At 38.7% G+C, this 22,146-nt stretch overlaps 1 protein-coding gene across 3 annotated transcripts in view; it reads left to right on the forward strand.

The window, feature by feature from the left end:
- Positions 1–22,146, forward strand: part of LONP2 (lon peptidase 2, peroxisomal) — a 107,625-nt gene that overhangs the window by 74,936 nt on the left and 10,543 nt on the right. For all 3 annotated transcript variants that reach the window (XM_058527759.1, XM_058527758.1, XM_058527756.1), the window contains exons 12-13: positions 12,124–12,266; positions 21,893–22,100. In XM_058527759.1, the coding sequence (XP_058383742.1) occupies positions 12,124–12,266; positions 21,893–22,100 (351 nt within the window). The remainder of the gene's footprint in view (positions 1–12,123; positions 12,267–21,892; positions 22,101–22,146) is intronic.

A 22,146-nucleotide genomic window follows, 5' to 3' on the forward strand; every position in this document is an offset into this window, starting at 1 on the left:
TGATAATTCAGGCAGGAAGGATAATTGTCGTTTATAAAGTTCCTGCTATGTGCTAGACTCTATTCTAAGCATTTTACATGTATTTACTCATTTAATCCTCTAATGACCCTATAAGATAGGTATTGTTTTTTTGTGTGTGTGTGAGGAAGATCAGCCCTGAGCTAACATCTGTCGCCAATCCTCCTGTTTTTGCTGAGGAAGACTGGCCCTGGGCTAACGTCCGTGCCCATCTTCCTCTACTTTATATGGGCCGCCACCACAGCATGGCTTGACAAGCGGTGCCTCGGTGCACGCCCAGGATCCAAACCCCAGGCCACCGCAGCGGAGTGCGCGCACTCAACCGCTGTGCCACCGGGCCAGCCCCAAGATAGGTATTGTTATTAGGCCCATCTTACAGGTGAGAAAACTGAAGCACAAAAGATTAAATAACGTTGCCAGTGTTCACAGCTAGTAAATGTCAGAGTTAAGATTCTAACCTGGGCAGACAGGCTCCAAGTCTAAACTCAGTGGCTCCACTATGCTTTCATTATTCCTATGTATCCTATATCCATTATTGCTATAACAACTGTTTGAAGTGTAGATATTATTTCCCTCATTTCAGATGAGAAAATGGAAGTTTAAAGACATTAGGGACGTGAACAATCCGAAAGGGAAATTAAGAAAGCAGTTCCATTTGCAATAGCCTCTAAAGGAATTAAATACTTAAGAATAAATCTCACGAAGGAGGTGAAAGTTTATATGCTGAAAACTACAAAACATTGCTGGAAAGAAGTTTAAAAAGACCTACGTAAGTAGAAAGATATCCTGTGTTCATGGATAGGAAGACTTAACATTGTTAAGATCTACAAATTCAGTGCAATCCATAGATTCAATGCAATCTCTTCCAAAACTTCAATAACCTTTTTCAGAGAAATGGAAAAGCCAATCTTCAAATTCATATGGAATTGCAGTGGGCCCCAAATAACCAAACAGTCTTGAAAAACAAGAACAAAATGGAGGACTCACACCTCCTGACTTTGAACTTTCTACAAAGCTACAGTAATTAAAACAGTATGGTACTGGCATAAGGACAGACATATAGACCAGTGGAACAGAGTAGAAAGGATAGAAATAAAAGTTCACGTATATGGTTAGTTGATTTTTAACAAGGATGCCAAGATCATTCAATGGGGAAAGGAAGGTCTTTTTCATAAATGGTACTGGGAAAACTGGATATCCACATGCAAAAGAATGCAGTTGAATCTTTACCTTATACTATATACAAAAATAAACTAAAAATTGATCAATTTTAAAAGCTAAAATTATAAAACTCTTAGACTAAATCATTGGAGGAAATCCTCATGACATAGATTTGGCAATGATTTTATGGATATGACACCAAAAGCACAAGCAATAAAAAAAAATAGGTAAATTGAACTTCAACAAAATTTAAAACGTCTGTGCATCAAAAGACACTATCAATAAAGTAAAAAAAAAAAAGAATGGGAGAAAATATTTGCAAGTCATTTATCTGATAAGGGATTGATATCTAGAATGTATAAAGAACTCCTACAACTCACCCAACAAAAACCAACCCAATTCAAAAATGAACTAAGGGCTTGAGTAGACATTTCTCCAAAGAAGATAGACAAATGGCCAATAAGCACATGGAAAGGTGCTTACCATCATTAGTCATTAGATAAGTGCAAGTGAAAACCACAGTGAGATATTACTTCACACCTAGTACAATGGCTGTAATCATAAAAATGGAAAATAAAAAGCATTGGTGAGGATGTGGAGAAATTGGAGCCCTCATGCATTCGTGATGGGGGTGTAAAATGGTGTAGCTACCATGGAAAACAGTTCGTCAGTTCTTCAAAAAGTTAAACATAGAACTCAGCAATTCCACTCCGAAAGAGTTGAAAGCAGGGACTCAAACAGATACCAGCGTTCATGGCAGCATTATTCACAATAGCCAAAAGATAGAACCAACCCAAGTGTCCATCAACAGATGAATAGATAAACAAAATGTGGTATATACATACAATGGAATATAATTCAGCCATAAAAAGAAATTAAAGTTTGATATATACACCACAGCATGGCTGGATCTAGAAAACATTATGTTAAGTGAAATAAGTCAGACACGGAAGCACAAATATTGTCTAATTCCACTTAATATGAGGTACCTAGAATAAGCCAATTCATAGGGACAGAAGAGTAGAATAGAGGTTACCAGGGGCTGTGGGTGGGGGGATGTAGAGGGGAGGAATGAGGAGTTATTTTTTTAAAGGTTACAGAGTTTGTGCTGAGATTTTGAAGAAGTTTTGAGTATAGGTAGTGGTGATGGTTACAACAACATCGTGAGTGTATTTAATGCCACTGAATTGTACACTTGCAAATGATTTAAATGATCAATATTATGTTATATATATTTTACCATAATAAAAACGGTTTAAAAAAAAAAGGGATGGGCCAGCCCGGTGGCACAGTGGTTAAGTTCACGCACTCTGCTTTGGCAGCCCGGGGTTTGCAGGTTCGGATCCCGGGCGCGGACCTATACACCGCTCATCATGTCATGCTGTGGTGGCATCCTGTATACAAAATAGAGGAAGATTGGCACAGATGTTAGCTCAGAGCCAATCTTCCTTACCAAAAAAAAAAAAAAAAAAAAAGAGGTTAAGAAAATTTCCCAAAGTCACACAGTTTGTAAGTGGAAAGAACTGGACCACAAACCTAAGCTGTCTGACTACAAGGCCTTTTGGAGGTAAGGGGGATCAATTGTACATTTCTAGGAATCTGCCCAAAAGCAGGAATACTGAAAATGGGAAATTACATGTTTTTGTATCTAAAACATTTTGGTATATCTGTCTAAATTCCTAAGATTTTTTAATCTAAACATATCAGCTACTCTTAGTGGTTAAGAGTCGGCTACTAGGAAAGTCTGTCCACTCTTTGAAACAAGTGTTTTTATACAGTATTAAAGGATAATAATTTTTTAATGGCAAAATCATCACTATCATACAAATATAAAATGAATGTGTCAAAGATTTTAATCAACTAATTAATTAATGAGAGAACCAAAAAGACGTTACAACTGGTTCAATGGAGAATCCAGAAAGTAGACATATATAGGCAATTAGGAATGCTGAAGTTAATTTGCAAACCAGCTTCTTGGGAAAGGGAGAGGATCAGTTGTACTTCTACTGGACAAAATTTATTTTCATTTCTATGGACAAGAATCATTTGCATTATGGTATTATCTGCAGGGGATACGTTCCAAGACCCCCAGTGGACGCCTAAAACCTCAGCTAGTACTGAAACCTATATATACTATGTTTTTTCTATACATACATACCTATGATAGTTTAATTCATAAATTAAGCATAGTAAGACATTAACAACAATAATAAAATACAACCGTTTAAACAATATACTGTAATAAAAGTTATGTGAGTGTGGTGTCTCTCAAAATATTTTACTGTGCTCACCCTTATGATGTGAGATAATACACTCCCTTTGTGATGAGATGAAGTGAGGTGAATGACGTAGGCACTGTGATGTAGCATTGGCAGCTATTGACCCTCTGACAGTACATCAGAAGGAGGCCATGATGATGTCAATGGTTGGATGTCAGGAGCAGATGTTGTTGATGGTTGGGGATCCAAGAAAGAGATGATTCACGAGCAGGATGGCACAAGATTTCATCACACTACTCAGAACAGCATGTAATTTTAAACTTATGAATTGTTTGGACCACAGTTGACGGCAGGTAACTGAAACTGCAGAAAGTGAAACTGCGAATAAGGGGGGACTATTGTACTGTCATTTTCCACAATTTACAGAATTGAAAAATAGCTGAAAGACAGTAAGACACAGACAACCTGGAAGGATTTACTGAACAGAACACCCGGTAATCTATTTTTGCTCATTTCCAAATCTTTCACAGTTTTTTCTGACAACAGTCATAGAAGGGAATCTATGTATGTAATACCAATTATGTTGATTATTTCCAGTCAGGAAAAGAATAATCTAATCTCTAAATTTACCACCAGGCTGCCTTGTCTTGTCAAGGAACTCTGGAGCTCGAGGCAGCTCTTCTAGACTGGATTGTAGGTTGGGACAAAAGGTGTCCTTGGCTGGGAGTCAGGAATCCTGATACTGTCTGTGATTTGCTGTGGACTTCAAGCAAATTGTTTAACCTCCCTGGGTCTTGGTTTCTTTTAGTATACAATGGCGAGTTGGACCAGATCCTTGATTTTTGCTCAGCTTTTAAAATTTTATATATAACGGTTCTATCCTGTGCTTTTGGAGTTCCTGATTCTTCCTGAATTATGCTAAGCCTTAGAATGAGATGTAGACATTCTCAGAAAACTATTTCCCAAGAATGTCCTGTAAGTATGACAGAAACAGGTAGTATCTTTGGAGAATTAACCCCGTGTTTCTGGGCCCTGTTTGATTGCTGGCCACAATTAACAGTATTCTTGTACATCCATCCTTCATCCCTGCTCCACAGGCATTAAAAAACCTCTCTTTGTAGATTGAAATAGTAATCAAAAACCTCCCAAAAAATAAAAGTCCAGGACCAGATGGCTTCTCCAGTGAATTTTACCAAACATTCAAAGAAGATTTAATACCGTCCTTCTCAAACTATTCCAAAAATAGAGGAAGATGGAACACTTCCTAAATCATTCTACGAGGCCAACATCACCCTGATACCAAAACCAGACAAAGACAATACAAAGAAAGAAAATTACAGGCCAATATCGCTGATGAACATTGATGCAAAGATCCTCAACAAAATATTGGCAAACCGAATACAACAGTACACTAAAAAGATCATACACCATGATCAAGTGGGATTTATACCAGGGACACAGGGATGGTTCAACATCCGCAAATCAATCAACGTGATACATCACATCAGCAAAACAAAGAATAAATAAAAACCACATGATCATCTCAATAGACACAGAGAAGGCATTTGACAAGATACAACATCCATTTATGATAAAAACTCTCAATAAAATGGGAATAGAAGGAAAGTACCTCAACATAATAAAGGCCATATATGACAAACCCACAGCCAACATCATACTCAACGGGGAAAGACTGAAAGCCATTCCTCTGAGAACAGGAACGAGGCAGGGCTGCCCACTCTCACCACTCCTGTTCAACATAGTACTGGAGGTTTTGGCCAGAGCAATTAGGCAAGAAAAAGGAATAAAAGGAATCCAAATAGGTAACGAAGAAGTGAAACTCTCACTATTTGCAGATGACATGATTGTATATATAGAAAACCCTAAAGAATCTGTTGGAAAACTATTAGAAACAATCAACAACTACAGAAAAGTTGCAGGGTACAAAATCAATCTACAAAAATCAGTTGCATTTCTGTATGCTAATAATGAACTAACAGAAAGAGAGCTCAAAAAGATAATACCCTTTACAATTGCATCAAAAAGAATAAAATACCTAGGAAGAAATCTTACCAAGGAGGTGAAGGACCTATACAATGAGAACTACAAGACATTATTGAAACAAATCCATGATAACATAAAGAAATGGAAAGAGGTCCCATGCACGTGGATTGGAAGAATAAACATAGTTAAAATGTCTATATTACCTAAAGCAATCTACAGATTCAATGCAATCCCAATCAGAATCCCAATGACATTCTTCACAGAAATAGAAAAAAGAATACTAAAATTTACATGGGGCAACAAAAGACCCTGAATAGCTAAAGCAATCCTAAGAAAAAAGAACAAAGCAGGAGGCATCACAATCCCTGACTTCAAAACATACTACAAAGCAATAGTAATCAAAACAGCATGGTACTGGTACAAAAACAGATACACAGATCAATGGAACAGAATTGAAAGCCCAGAAATAAAACCACACATATACGGACAGCTAATTTTCGACAAAGGTGCTAAGAACATGCAATGGAGAAAGGAAAGTCTCTTCAATAAATGGTGTTGGGAAAACTGGACAGCCACATGCAAAAGAATGAAAGTGGACCATCTGCTATCGCCATTTCACAAAAATTAACTCAAAATGGATCAAAGACCTGAAGTTGAGACCTGAAACTATAAAACTCATAGAAGAAAATATAGGCAACACACTATTTGACATTGGTTTTAAAGGAATCTTTTCGGATGACATGCCTACCCAGACTAGGGAAACTAAAGAAAAAATAAACGAGTGGGACTTTATCAGATTAAAGAGCTTTTATAAGACAAATGAAACCAGAATCAAGATGAACAGACAACCAACCAGCTAGGAGAGAATATTTGCAAAACATACATCTGACAAGGGGTTGATCTCCATAATATATAAAGAACTCACACAACTGAACAACAACAAAACAACCCGATCAAAAAATGGGCAGAGGAAATGAAGAGACACTTCTCCAAGGAAGATATACAGATGGCCAATAGGCACATGAAAAGATGCTCAACATCACTAATCATCAGGGAAATGCAAATCAAAACAACACTAAGATACCACCTCACGCCCGTTAGAATGGCTATAATCACCAAGACAAAAAACAACAAATGTTGGAGAGGATGTGGAGAAACAGGAACCCCCATACACAGCTGGTGGGAATGCAAATTGGTGCAGCCTCTATGGAAAACGGTATGGAGATTCCTCAAAGAATTAAAAATAGAGATGCCCTATGATCCAGACATCCCACTACTGGGAATCTATCCAGCGCACCTGAAATCAACAATCCAAAGAGGCTTATGCACCCCTATGTTCATTGCAGCATTATTCACCATAGCCAAGAAGTGGAAGCAACCTAAGTGTCCCTCGACTGACGATTGGATTAAGAAAATGTGGTATATATATATACAATGGAATACTACTCAGCCATAAAAAAAGACAAAATCGTCCCATTTGCAACAACATGGATGGGGCTGGAGCGTATTATGTTAAGTGAAATAAGCCAGAAAGAGAAAGACAAACATTGTATGATCTCACTCATATGTGGAATATAAACCAACACATGGACAGAGAAAACTGGACTGTGGTTACCAGGGGCAGTGGGGGTGGGGGGTGGGCACAAGGGGTGAAAGGAGTCATATATATGGTGATGGACAAACAAAAATGTACAACCCAAAATTTCACAATGTTAGAAACCATTAAAACATCAATAAAAAAAAAAAACAAAAAACCTCTCTTTGTGAAAATGAACACTTCTTTCATAATCTGTAAGGTTCCTGTTATCGCTATACCACAAAATACAGCTTTTGAACTCATGAGTCTGGGCTTGAGAGTATAGTGTATGCTTCAAGTTAAGCAGAATATAGAGAATAATAAGTGATAACTAAAATGTTCTGTCTTGAGTAAAGATGATTATAGATAACCTAGGGCTATCTGGGGTTGGGTAAATTTTTGTTTGTGCCACATTCTGGGGGAATTGTTAGTGTTGGTGGCCTTGTTTGTGTTCCTGGCTTCTGCTGCTTTTCATTGGTTGGATCCCCTACCAAGAGACACCATTTGCTGCAAGATTTATTCAAAAGGCAAGAAACTTTTTTTTTTTTTTTTTTTAACAGAAAGCTACTGGAGTTTCCTAAGGTATTAACTCTATTCTTCCTCCTTACCTCCCCTCTTAATATCTTCCTTTCTCCCTCCTTCCCACAAGCGATTCTTTCGCTTCGGGGCCTGCTTTTGTTTAAATCATGTTCCTCTGGCAGAGGAAAAGTGGGTGGAAAAGAACACTCGATCACGTCCTAGTGACAGCTGCTTTGGAAAAGCCTAGTCCTTCCTCGTGAGGAGTTTGTAGCTATAGAATATCCTTTCATAATAGCTGTGGTGACATCAACTCTAGAGTCTGGCTTAGCTCTCTTGGGGAGTGCACCCACATCTCACTCTTGCTTTGCCAGCAGCCATCACCACAGGCCACATTCCCTGTGCTGCAGGGTGACTGCTGTTGAGCAGTGAGTGCAGGGCAGGTTCTGCCCCTGGTGCTGTTTGCTTGTCTGCTGCCTTCATGCTGTTAAACTCCTTGGTTATGCCCTGAACATCCTGGCTATGTCCGGAATTAGATTCAGAACAGGCTGATAATAGTGGTGAAAGAAGAGCTTGGAAATACCTCTGAGCAGAGTAAATCAACTAAAAAAACTTTAGTTCCCTCCCACTTTCGGTACAATTTTATTTCTTTTAAGTGAAGAAATAGTTGAAGTGGAGTGGGGTCAAGCTAGCTTATTCCACTCATTTTATTTTTCCATGTCCTCTCTTTTCAACCTTTGTTTAATAGCATTTTATTACTTTTAAAAATATGCTTCAAAATTATTTTAAAGAGAATTTTAGTATATGAAATATAGTAGTAATATATATTATAGCATAGGGTAGAGTCTTGCATCTTAATATCTTTTTCTGTTTTCTTACATGTATTTAATTTACATGATTCCCAACAGTCAATGTGTTTGTGGTCAAAGCTCTGTCTGTGGGGCCTTGGATGGAATTAGGTTGTGGAGAGCATTTTGTTTTCTTCCAAGGAAAGGGCCTATGGAGTAAGACATGTGAGTCTTAGAAGTCTATATTCAGAATTACTCTAAATATATAATTCAGTTCCTCTCATTTATACATATTAAGGCTTTAAGCGTTATTAAGTTCTCCTAGCAACTCTCTGAGAGTACTGTAATTATGGTTTTACTGATTAGAAAACCAGATACAGAGGGGTAAAGTAACTTTTTTCAAGGCTAACTAGGAAGCCAGAGCCAGGATTGGAAACTGTTACTTAGTAACTATTTCATCATGTAATCTTAATCTCAACTCAAGGAATAACTTCTGTTGACATTTTGGACTGTATCGTTTCATTCATTCTCATATATTTAGTAAAAATCATGCCATGTGAAATTTAATACCCTCCTCTTTCCTCACTTTGACGTTGTTTCAAAAGAATTCTCTCATAGTACTTAAAAACACTTGAGAAACAATTTTAGTGACTGTGTAGTACTTTATTAGATGGATGTACCACAGTTTACTTGAACCATGTTCCTAATGTTGAGTATTTATATTGGATCTAGGTTCTGCTCTTACAGATAATGCTGCAGTAAGTAGCTTTGTTTCTAAACTGTGGACTGCGCGGCAGTTGTCCACACTTTTGGTTATGTCCTGCCAAATAGAATCACTGGATCTGAGATTATGAATATTTGAGAGGCTTTCAGTATATTGACAAACGGCTTTCCTGAAAGATTGAACCAATTTATACTTCCATAAGCAACAGTGCTTGAGAAGATCACTTTAACATTGATCTTTGTCATTTCTTCTTTACTAGTTACTTTATTTTGGTAACTAGAAAATGGTTTATAAAAAGCTTTTATAATTTAAACGTCTTTGCTTCTTGGTGAAATAATCATTTTTTCTTGGGACTATTAATCATTTGTTAAGAACCACTGTTGTAGCTCAAGAGAATGTTATGTTGGGAGGTTGAACTTCTTTTATTGTTTTGTTTGCCTTGCCTTCTCTCTTGTTTGAATGTTACAATCTGGGGCAAGGCCAGCAATGAATCCTAGCGATTCTGCCACTGTCTTCTCTTGGTGCTAATGATCCCTTCTGATGAGAGAGAACATGGCACTAGAGCTGAGTACTTGAAAGCTTGTACGTAGGGCTCAGAAGGTTCAGCTATAACCTGGGCCTCATTCCTTGAGTGGCATGTTTGTGAGGTGATGTTTTGCTTGTTGTTTGTTTGTTTTAATGAGAAATCAAAGTGTGCATTCTGTGAAAATCTAGTATTTTCTTACTCTCACTTTGCATTACACAAGGTCCAGTAGATGAAAATCCAGTGCTAGCCTGTATTTCCTGATTAGGTGGCACCATTTTCTTGACTTGAGCTTTAGTTCTCTAGATTTGTGTTCTAATGATGGAACATTTTGAAGCACAGATTAGTTCTGATTTTATTGAATTTTTCGTAACATAGCTGCTGTGCCTAAAGCCTAGAGCAAGTTGCCGTCTTTAATATAAGGTCTAGTTGCATTAGAAATAGCTCTCCCTGCCCCCACTCCCTCTGTGCTCAAAGCACTAAACTCACTACTCCACTTGGGGAGGGACTGGATGTTCTAAAGCGTTGGTTACGTAATTATGGATTGGCTTTCACCCATTCAATTTTACTTCCTCTTGTGATAGTGAATTCCAGGCTGGTAACAGTAATTACATCTCAGAAAAGCCCATCACAAAGCGAAACAGGCTAAAGCAACTCACAGCCTCTTCTATGCATCAGCTGAAGTTTCAGAGACCTTCATCTGTAGGGTACAGTAACCTTAAACAGATAGTGCTTTTCTTTCTGTGCCTTAATTTCAATTAAGCAATGACACCTCTGTTTTCTGTTCTTCTCTGAGATGTACATGTAGCTAAAGTGATCATTTGAGTGCCTTCCCACTCTTGGTCATTGATACTGCTTAGATATGCTACAGATAGAGCAGCAAGGAGAAAATCCCCCATTTCCACAAGCTACTGAGTAACCCAATAATTGCTAGATTTTATGAAACAGGTAAGTGCTATAAGAAGTTGGAAAGATGAGGGAAGACTTTCTAGAATCAGATTGAGCCAAACTTTGAAAGATCAAGTGACATTACAGAGATATGACTATGAGAGTATATATAACTCAAGACTTAATACACTTATGATATAGTGTATGCATTGTACTTTGCAGTCTACAAAGGATTTTCTCTTTAATTCTTACAAGAGTCTTGCAGAGATAAGTAGTGAGAGGTTTAATCCTTGGCATAGGGTCAAATAGCCAGCAAGTGGCAGAAAAATCTGAACTGCTGTCTGTTTTCTCTCCTGTATTACTTGTGATTCAGTCTTGACGAGGAGCCCCATACAGCCCAGCAGGAGAATAGACTAAGAGAACCCTTCAACATGAAGGTCACAGCAAGGCTGTAATACACAGGGGTCATTTAGGGACACCCCAGTATGTCTCCAGTTATCTTTAGAGTCGAAAATTAGCGTCTAATTATTTTGCATATTCAGTAATCACTTTTGGAAGGAAAGGAGTTAGTAAAAAACAATTCTTTTAACTTCATGAGATATCAGAATGGAAGAATCATAGCAAAACCAAAATAAATATATATAGATATACAATGTTAGGTGACTTTATAATTATTATATGTTGTATGTTAATATATACAGTAATCATTTCCAGAAGGAAAGGTGTATGTAAAAAGTAATAAAGATATTGTAAAACACTTCATGAGATATTACAAGAACTAGAAGAATTATGGCAAAACTAAAAGAAAAGCAAAGCTAGGAATGAGGATGAATAGAGCCAAATATTGCCTACATTTTTTTAAACCTCCACTTATTTAAGATTTCTGGCTACAGACTTATGTAACATTTTTTTTTTTACTCAAACTGGAATTACAGAGGCCAATAGAAAAGGTGGTCTGATAGGTCAGTTGGCACCTGCTCCCGGTGTGTGTCTAGGCTCAAACCAAAATGAGTCAATACTTTGACAAGATGTCAGCAATCAGGGCTCTTAAGCAGGTAAAGGAAATAATCCCATATTACAGGGATTTCAAACAAGGCTTCATATTCTTTTACCCTGGCATTGCCAGGTATATTAGTTTTTATTGGAAAATGATAACCTTGGAGTTGAGCTGTATGTTTACGAAAGAGGCATTGCTTATATGGGTTCTGTCATTTCCAAGTTCACACTGCCTATCAGGAAATGGGACACCTGATGGAACTCCTCTGAAGAGGAAATTGGCAAGTTTGAGCTCTGTTGATCTAACAGAGACTTGTACAAGGTGATCTATTGCATTTGACCCTGGCCTCTAAAGGCCATTAGTTGACTAATGCTGGGCGTTGTTCTTACCTTAAGAATATAGCAGTTAAAAAGAAGACAGGCAAGGTTGCTACCCTCGTGCAGCTTATACTTTAGTCGGGGGACATAGATGACAAACAAGTGAAAGTAAATGAACAAGGCAATGCAATATATCACCCTCAGGAGGCTCTTGAAAAACTAATTCTTCTGCCTGAGTTCGACAGATACACGAGGTGAATTTTTGTGCGTTAATAAATGCATAAAGGCGACTGAACTGTTGAAGTCCACGGTGCTTATGTTTGATTTTACTGCTAATGAATTTTCAAACCTGCAAATCTCTGAGAATTTCTAAAGAGATTTTTCTCTCTTAGATTGCAAAGAACACATCTTAGAAGATGCAAAACCTGAATCTATCAGTGACACTGCTGACTTGGCCCTACCACCTGAAATGCCGATTTTGATTGATTTCCATGCTCTGAAAGACATCCTTGGGCCCCCGATGTACGAAATGGAGGTGATCCTTCTCATTTCTTTGTTGATAGCTACCAGTTTATTCTGGTGGTTGCTTAATAGATTGGGAGAGAAGTAGAGTTGGGTGTTTTGGGAGGCTGAATTTTGTCCTAAGATTGGAAACTTGTTTTCTTTATGGTATTGAATTTTAGTTCTTAAGGTGATAATGTGGCTTTTGCAGAAATCTAGAGATCCTGGCCATGTCCTCTTTTAGAAACCTGTCTGATCTTATTCTCTGCCATTCACTTCCATTTTAAGAACAGCGTCTCTTTCTCTGACTTTCCTCCTTAGAAATTCTATATTCCTATTTTATATGCTTTAATTAAGGATTTCTTTGTGGTAACAAAGGCTTGAGGGGAGGAGGTGGGGAAACAACCTAGCACAAAATGTCTGGAAACATGAGCCTAGCTTTAGCTTCAAACCATTCTAGTGCAGACCCAGATGGCATCTTTCAGGAATCTATCATTTCGTTGTTAATAGTTTTTTGGGGGGTTAAACCCAGATACAGGTCTAGCTCTATTTCCGTCTTTCTCCCCTAACTATCCCTCACAGCAGAACACCCAACCATAAAAGCCTGGGACCTGGGACTGAGTTGAGGCAACTGGATGGAAATAGGTGTTTGAATCTAACTGCTGAGCATTATGATATATTTTGTAGGATGCTTATATGAACTTTATAGGTCAGTTACTGGAAAAAAATTATATAATATTACTGAACTTAGCATCTTTCTTCAGAAGCTTTACCATCACCTCCTTCTTGTCAGTTTAAGGAAAAAAAGATTTTCAGAGGATAAATATGATGAATTATGCAGAAGATAATCTCTACATCTAACATTTGAAATCAGTACCAGTAAATATGGTTTTCCTCAAGTCTTAAAACTGAGGAGAGGAGAAATAGTCCCCAAACCCATTTTGTTTATCTATTTAAACTCTGAGCTGGTCATTAAAGCTAATGAGACTCTACAAAGCTCTCAGTTACAAGAATAGAGTTTGTTTACTCTTGACAGTAAATCTGGTCTTGAACAATAGAATCAGAGGCATTATTTTGGTTATTTGGATTCTTTTTTTTTTTTTGAGGAAGATTAGCCCTGAGCTAACACCTAATGCCAATCCTCCTCTTTTTGCTGAGGAAGATTGGCCCTGGGCTAACATTCATGCCCATCTTTCTCTATTTTATGTGGGATGCTGCCACAGCATGGCTTGATAAGCGGTGCGTCGGTGTACGCCTGGGATCCAAACCTGCAAACCCCAGGCCGCCCAAGCGGAGCGTGCGCACTTAACTGCTACACCACCGGGCCGGCCCCTGGTGATTTAGATTCTTAAAATATCATGGATTTAAATTTTGAAGTGTTGAAAGAAAAGGAGCAAAACTTTTCTTGGTTGAGAAAGTGAGCAAAACCTGCTTTTCTGTTCTCAGAGAATCCAGTGATTTGGGGAGTGATGATGTTAACAGGTTCTGACTCTTGCTTGTCCTATAGGCTTTTTTCTCTAGGCTTTCCAGAACAGTACATTCCACCAGTTCTTTGGAAATTTAAACTAGAGCAGCAAATAAAAACAAAAGATTGATGCGTGTTCCTGTTGCATATACTCTTCTCTCCCAGCCATTTCTCCTGCTGTTAGGTTTGGAAGCATTGCTGACGTTCTTGTAGCTTTGCCAAAGAAGGAGCCAAAAGAACAGAAATGAGAAATTTTATAGAAACTGCTTAACAGCTCTGTTTGATATCATTGGAGAAACTCATTTTATTTTCCTTGTAGTATCTGAGCTATTACCTGTGAAGACTTTCCCCAACATGAATCTAAAAGGTAGATTCCAGTAGCCATTTGCCTTTTATAAAGAGCATCTTAGAGTAGAAGATCTGGTGTCTGGGAGTTTGGAACATTTTGTTCATCTTTTCCACACTTGAGAGAATTCACCTGTAGCCTGGGATTTCTGTCTCTACCTCTAGTGGTCTGATGACCTTCAGCCCCAAATTACTTAACCACCCTATGCCTCAGCTTTTGCATCTATGAAATTAAGATTTATGGAACATTTCTCTGTTGTCCATGAGGGCTGTCACTATGCTAGGAGTCTTCCATTTTACACACAGATAAAAAGCTTAAAGAGATTAAATGAATCATGCAAAGTCATATAAGGTACAATTAGTAAAGCCAGTACTCGAACTCAGATCAGCCAACTGCAAGTGCACTATTCTTTCCATTCTGCTACAATACCCTGTCAGACCAAGCTAATTCCTGCCCTTTCCTGCTGAAAGAGAATGGCTTGAAGTATGGCAGTTTTTAAAAGAAGGCATCTGCTCTACGTCAGATTTTCATTTATATTCTTACCAACTATGCGTCTCTGTATTGAAATGGAAGAAGTTGGGCTGGGCTTCTTGGCCACTTTCATTTGTGTATCTGTTAGGCATCAGGCACTGTGGAAGACCCTCTAACAAATGACACATCATTTAATCCTCAGTCATGGTGTCTTTCCAGTAACAGTTGAGGAAACAGGCTTAGAGTGTTTAAATAACTTGTTAGAAGATGCACTTCTGCTGGAATTGAGATTTGGTTCCAAGCCTAACTCACTCCAAGGCTTGTGCTCTGTGTGTTACATTAGAGAAATGTAGCACAGGCACACCTGAGCAGGTCCTCTGTTCTTTGCAAAGAGTTCACAGTGGCCAGTCTTAGTCTCTCTTCTTCTTTGTGCTCTCTTAGGTAAAAAATCTACAGGGAGAGATTATACTAGGAATATTGGAATACATGTTGAGGTGTTCCCAAGATGTTGTAAGATACCTTTTTTGGCTTAAATGCCTGTCTTCTCCATAAAGGTAAAAGTCTAAGGTCTATCATTTCTTCTAGAAAGAGTTCCATTCATTTAGTAAATATGTATTAAGGACCTAATATGTGCTGCTGGTAATAAAATGGTAAATAGGCAAATTATGGTCTCTACCTTCATGGATCTTACTTTAGTAAAGAAAATAAACTAGCTAACAAATAATTATAAATTGAGAGTGATGCTATAAAGAAGACAAGGTGGTCCTGAGATAAGGAGTAACTACTCCAGCTATATATGAGGTATATTCTAGAGATGGACTTGATAGCCTTGCTGGTGGAGCACATACGGGGAACATGGGAGACAATAATCAAAGGGATTTACAGGTTTCTGGCCAGAGCAACAGGATTTTTGTATGGTAGTGCCGTTTACTGAGATGGGAAAGACTAGGGGAGGGAGAAAGAGTGGGAGTGGTGCAAAGAAAATTGAAAGCTCTATTTTGAACATGTTAAGTTTAAAATATCTCTGAGGCATCAGAGTGGAGACATTTGGACGTGCAAATCCATTGCTCAGAGGAGAGATCCAAGATGGAGATATGTTACAGAGTTGTCAGGACATAGAGAATATGTAAAGTCCCAGAAATGTTGAGATCACCAAAGGAAAAAATATATGTAGAAAAGGGCAGGCCCTGAAGAACACCAACAGTTAGGGTCATGTAGAGGAAGAAGAGCCCTCAAAAAGACAGAAAAAGAGAGAGAGACTAAGAAGGAACAAGCAGTCAAGTAAGAGGAAAACAAGAATATTATGCTGCCATGAAAACAAAGGAGGAAATATTCTGAAGAAGGAGGGGACATCCAAATTTGTTTGCTGTTTGTCCATTGGATTTGACAACTTGGAGGTGGTTGGTGGGCTTGAAAGAGTGGGTTCACAGGGAGTGTGGGGATGGTAGATTTGGAAGTGTGCTGAAGAGGGAATGGGAGGTGAGAAAATAGAATTCGTGTGTAGGCAACTCTTTTTCAGAAGTTTGGCTGTGAATGAATGATTGCAGAGAAATGAGGTAGCTAGAAGGGAATATGGAGGTTAAAGAGAGAATGTTGTCAGATAGAAGCGTAACAATAATTAGTAACAATAATCCAGTAGAGAGAGGGGCCTGATGTTGCTGGAGGAGAGGTAGTACAACCTGAACAGTCTGGGAAGGAGAGATGGGATGGGATCCATATGTGAGTGGAGGAAATGATCTGAGATGACGATACCCTTTGCAAGGTATAATGAAGAAAAGGGCAGGAATATTGAGTTATTTACAAGGAAAAGCTTATAATGATGGAACAAAGGTATGTTAGTTGCACGAGGAGAGAACTGAAGCTGGGACAGAGCTGGTATATAATGTGAAGGCGGTAGAGTTGATGGCCTTGAGTACAAGTGAGGTAGAAGGATAAGAAAGTGATGGTCAGGGAAGGGAATGTTTAAAATTCAGATTTCAGAGGTTATATGATTTCTGTTTGGTGATAAGGACCTGGAAGTACATGGGTGAGTTAAGGTGAGGAAACTGTTGTTGGAGTTAAGGAGGTGTTTAGAGAACAAAGAAGCCAGATTGCAGATGATCGTCAGGTATTCACTGAAGACACCCAACATGATAGCAGGACTCAGGGTGGTAAGGAAGGAGAAGAGTGTTTTTGAAGGTAGAAGACAGTGAGGAGAGAATGAAGATGAGGAAGCCAGCTGCCATAGCAGGGGGTTAGTAGAAGGGAGAAGAATAAGGTCTGAAAACAGCAGGGAGGCCTCTTACTCACTAAGTGATAAACCCAGTCTCCTCAGGTGAGGTGTCTTCATCTGAGACATAGGGGTAATTATATATATGCTTTTAGATAGTTTTTAGAATTTGGCGAGTTAATTATATAAAGCACCCACCATAGTGCCTGGTACATGCTCAAAAAATGAACAAATAGTAGTTCTTGCAACCACCATACTCCTTTAAAAATAAACAGACCTATCCCCGATCACCCCTCAAAAAAATCCCTTTTGTGTTTATAATCCTAATTTTATACCTGAATTTAATAATCCTTTACTACCTCTGAGTGTCCTTTACTTTCGTTGAAGATGAGTCTGCAAAAATATATTAGTACCAAAAATGTTACTGACCTAGCAAACTGACAGTGAGGAAGAAAGGTAAGAAGATACACTTATTAATAAGTTATATCCCTTTAGAATTCTCTAAACAGGTTAAAAAATGAGTTCTAGGAATTTAGTTTAGATTTCAAATTTAGGAACAGTATCATAAGTCACCTTTTCAAATACAATAAAGTTTCCTAAAGAAACATGATCAGTTAAAACCACTTTTAAAAAATAAAATAAAATAAATGATCTTCCTGCACTTAAAAGAAAGAGTGGGAAAGATGGGAATAGGTACAGGTGTCTGAGGCAGCAAAGACTTCATTCACGCTGCATGTGCTGTCATAGCACAGACTTACTCAGAATATTTCCTCAAAAGCACGGGCTGGGGACCAGATCAGGATGTGGAGGATTCAGGAAAGGCGCAGGAATCAAATCACAGCTATTTAATCTTATTTGATCTGGTCAGTTATGAGATTGCAACCGAGTTTACCATTACTAATGGCAATTACTTTTATTGATTACATGAACATCTTTGGGGGGAAATGAGAATCTTATAATTTTCATTTTTATCCTAGTGAAGCCAGGAGAAGCCTCCACATTATTAGATACATATCCTAACTGGCAAAAAAAAAAAAAAAAAAAGCCAACAAAAAGAGTTCCTATTTATCTCGCAGGGTACAGTCTTAAACTCACGATTGTAAATGTAGTTAAACACACAATCCCAAGAACAAGTGAGCTCTAGTCTTTCCAGGATAGATTTAATTTTCAGCCTCAGAAAACCAGTCATCCAAGCCACAAATGTCTGTGTTCTGTCCACCCTGCCAGTCCCAGGATTGTGTCATCTGAGTATTGCTGACTCCATTTGTGTTTTGTGTTAAAGCCTCAGTGTCGGCTTCTGACGGTGTATGAAAAGTCCTTATCCAAAGGTCACTGCCCTTAAAAAAAATAAGGGAAGAAAGAGGATAAACATGCAGATTTTAAAAAGTATCCTGAATAGAATTCATCCAAAGTTGAATTCCAGGAGATTCCATCAGCACGCTTGCCTTTCACACAGACAAAATCAGGACTCGAAATGGGCAGAGTATAAACACTAACACAGTGCCCAAGAGAATCATGGTAGTAAATTACTGCTCCATTCCACTCCATTTAAATTTGCTGTGCCACACGCCTCTGTGTAAGACAGCACCAGTGCTGCACACTCAGTCTGGCCCAGTGTCCCATCATGAATTTGTTCCGCCAAGAAAAGGCCCTTTTGAAAGGATCTGAAAGCAGCTGGCGCTCAGCAGTGCCAGTGTCAGGCCAGACTGGGGCCCTCTAACACTGCCTTAGGAGAAGACAGTGGTAGACCCCAGCACCTCTCCAAGGGAAGTGGAATCTGACCTTCGTTATTCTACACACTACTGAAATAAATTTACAACTAGAAAATTCAAATATTCATGAATTTAAGGCTGAGGATCTTAGTACAAAGACTTTAAAGAAGTTGACAGGTGACTAGCTACTGTGGTAACAACCCTGGCAGGAGCATAAAAAGTGCTAAATGAGCTATAAAAGAAACCAATTTATGGTGTAAACGTCACTGCAGAATGAACCTGCACACATCGCACAGCCATCTGACAGCTCAGGTTTGCATCTGGCGTGGTACTGTGCTTGTCCCTGGAGAGAAGGTGGCCCACGATATTATTCATATCTCCCGTCCTTGGCACCTGCTGGCCTCTCTTATGATGACTTCCTGGCCCTTCTCTGCCCTGCACACCCCTACTCATATTTTAAGACTACGACACCTGTCCCAGCTCCCCAGACAGGGACCCTTGCCTCTTCAGGGCTCTCTGCAGATAAAAGCACTTGGTAGATACTGTTGTTGTCCTCCCCGTACTGGAGTATAATTGCCCCTTTATCTGATGTCCTTAAGTACTCTGTCAGTTCTAAGAAGTATTCACTTTTATATCCCTGTTGTCTGTGATGGAGCCTGGCACAGCATGCTTGGTAAAGCAGTGTTGAATGATTGTGCAACTCCTGACTCTCTGATGGGGCTGCAGTAGTAAAGAACAAGGCAGTAAAACTGTAAGTGTTGGTCTAGGCTTGGAAGGATCACAAAGAGTTGTACTATTTGGTTTACTATTTCAATCAAATATCACTATTTGTAGTTAATCAAGAGGAGATCTAGTTAACAGATAAGGAAACTGAAGCGCAAGGGTATACCAGTGGGAAATTGAATGACAAAAATGAACTTGAGATACTCATGCTCCACTTTGACACTTAGTAGGAAAAACATTCTAAGCTCTATCTTGGCTGATATAACTGATGATTCCACAAACCAGTAATGGAAGTAGAAGCTGATAAAAAAAAGTACTGGTAGATAAATATAGTTTTGAAATTATTGTGTTGAATCACTTATTAAGGAATGTTGTAAGATACAGACTGCTCTGTATAAAGGGGTTAAGATGGCTACATTCAAGAGCAAGAAAGGAGCATGTATCTTATCCTTTAAATTCACATTTACTTGCACTCTCATCATTTCTGAGGGAAAAAGACCATAGAAGCTGAATGCTTGGTTGTTACGATTTCAGAATACATGTCCTTGAAGAATATGACTCCAAGTCTGAGAATTAAAGATTCTTTACTTCTTAAATAACTACTCTTAGCCTTGATTGCAGAGATTCTAGGTGTGATGGTAACTCATGCCCTTAACTTCCCCCACCTGTGTATGTTTTTGTTACGTTACACACATCTGTCATTAGTTCCATCTTCAGGTTAATATTAGAACCATCAAGTTAGAATAAAGTGGTTGTGAGCCTGGATGATTTTGGTTTGGCTGTATATACTTATCTACCACCCTATCCTTTCATTGAACAGTGTACCAGTTACTTCTACCCAGAGTACTAAGACACTCGAGCATATGGAGAGTGTTGGAAGACTTGCTTGGTTTCTTGAAGCAACATAGTGATCAACAAGAATCTTACTCCTGATCCTTTGGGGACGTTTTTGGTATTATTCTGACAAATGAATTTTGAGGATTTAGCTGTAAAAAAGGAATTGTTCTTGTTATAGGTAACAAAATTGTGCCAAATGGCTTTTTCTGTTAAATTAACACATGATTCAGTATATTCAGGATAATTCTTTAGGATTAGTTCACTCAGCCCTAGGAAAGAGCCATGTAGGAAAACAGGAACCCTTGGCAAATTCCCACCCAAACTAGATGTTGTTAAGGTATAGAGAATTGGTTTTATATTAGAAAAAACAAGCCTTGTGAACACTTTATAAATAGTTGTTTCTGTGTTTTCTTTAAATAGTGCTGATCTTTTGCATATTGATCTTTTGTGTCTTTCTCCTCAGTAAATATGGAACAGGGCACGTGCCAAAGCTGAGGGAAGTAAAATCTGTGATGCACGGTGTCAGCTCAACTGACGCTGCGATGTGGCTTTCAAGTCTCTAACTTATCATATGAAGTTAATTAGAATTAAATTTTTTAATTATAAAACCAACTTTAAAAATGGGCTTTTATGTTTACTACTAAATTAAGTGCCCAATAGCTTCAATGGATGTCACACATGATTTTGGAGTAAGTTTTAAAATTGGGATTTTCACTATCTCAGCCTCTTGGGACAGGAATAAGCATCAGCAACCCAGCTCTTTAAGCAGAAACTCAGAAATCTGCTGCTCCTTAATGAGAAAGTTACCTCTCGGTGGAAAAATCTCATATCTAGATTAGTGCTGGGTTGACATATTGTGCTCAGTTCCTCTGACACAGACAACTTCCATAAGATAAGAAATTTGGAGGTTCGAACGGTGTAATAAAAGTTAACGTGACTGTTTTTCAACTGTTACTTTTTGTTTTCATAACTTGGACGTGATGTGTTAACCTGTTTGGCTCATCACCTTGGCTCGTAATCTCAGGTGAGTGGCGCGTTCAGTTTAAAATGGCATTGAGGCAGCACAGTGGGTCTTCAAGCACACGGGACAGCATCTTGAGGACATCATGAAGTATTTTATACTGTCTCTGCAGCAGTAACAGAGAAAGTACAAATAAGTGGCAGAGAAGTACGAGCAAGAGGTTTTAATATAGACTTTCACACTTGGCCTCTGGAGCTATCACTTCTTAAATGTATGTTTTGTTTTGTTTTTTTAATTTTTATTTATTTATTTTCCCCCAAGGCCCCAGTAGATAGTTGTGTGTCATAGCTGCACATCCTTCTAGTTGCTGTATGTGGGACACGGCCTTAGCATGGCCGGAGAAGCGGTGCGTCGGTGCGCGCCCGGGATCCGAACCCGGGCCGCCAGTAGTGGAGCGCGTGCACTTAACCGCTAAGCCACGGGGCCGGCCCTTAAATGTATGTTAAAGAGAGGGTTTCTACTTTCTGAACCAAATTCATGATTACTTAAAATGAAGTTAGGTTCTGGAGTATTTATAAATGTGCAGCCTAATAAAAATATTTGAATAGATAAAACAGTTGGATTTGTTCCTTGATAATTGGGGCATGTGTAACTAGATGTGGCTCTTAAGAATCAGAGTTATTCACGAATCTTTTAAGGTAAAATTCCTGCCAAAGAGGAAGTTTAGTTTTTCTTCTGGCAGAAAGCCGCATAGTATAGTAAGTGGTAAGTGTGATTCTAAATCACATGAGGTAATAAGTACTTGGAAGTGTAGCTTACACTGAAGCTCTCCGTGGAAGAAGCAGACTCTTGCAGCATATTGTGATTAGGTTAATCAGCCTGAAAATACTTTGGCTCTTGTGGACCTAATTAGTCATTTTCCTTCTTTCTCTCAAGGTGTCTGAGCGTTTGAGTCAACCAGGAGTGGCAGTAGGTTTGGCTTGGACTCCCTTAGGTGGGGAAATCATGTTCGTGGAGGCAAGTCGAATGGATGGCGAAGGTCAGTTAACTCTGACTGGCCAGCTAGGGGATGTCATGAAGGAGTCTGCCCATCTCGCTATTAGCTGGCTCCGCAGCAATGCCAAGAAATACCATCTGACTAATGGTGAGTGACCTAGCCACGGTTGGGATACAGCTGTGAGCAAAGAGCC

Source organism: Diceros bicornis, chromosome 32 (genome assembly GCF_020826845.1).
Source record: "Diceros bicornis minor isolate mBicDic1 chromosome 32, mDicBic1.mat.cur, whole genome shotgun sequence".
NCBI lineage: Eukaryota > Metazoa > Chordata > Mammalia > Perissodactyla > Rhinocerotidae > Diceros > Diceros bicornis.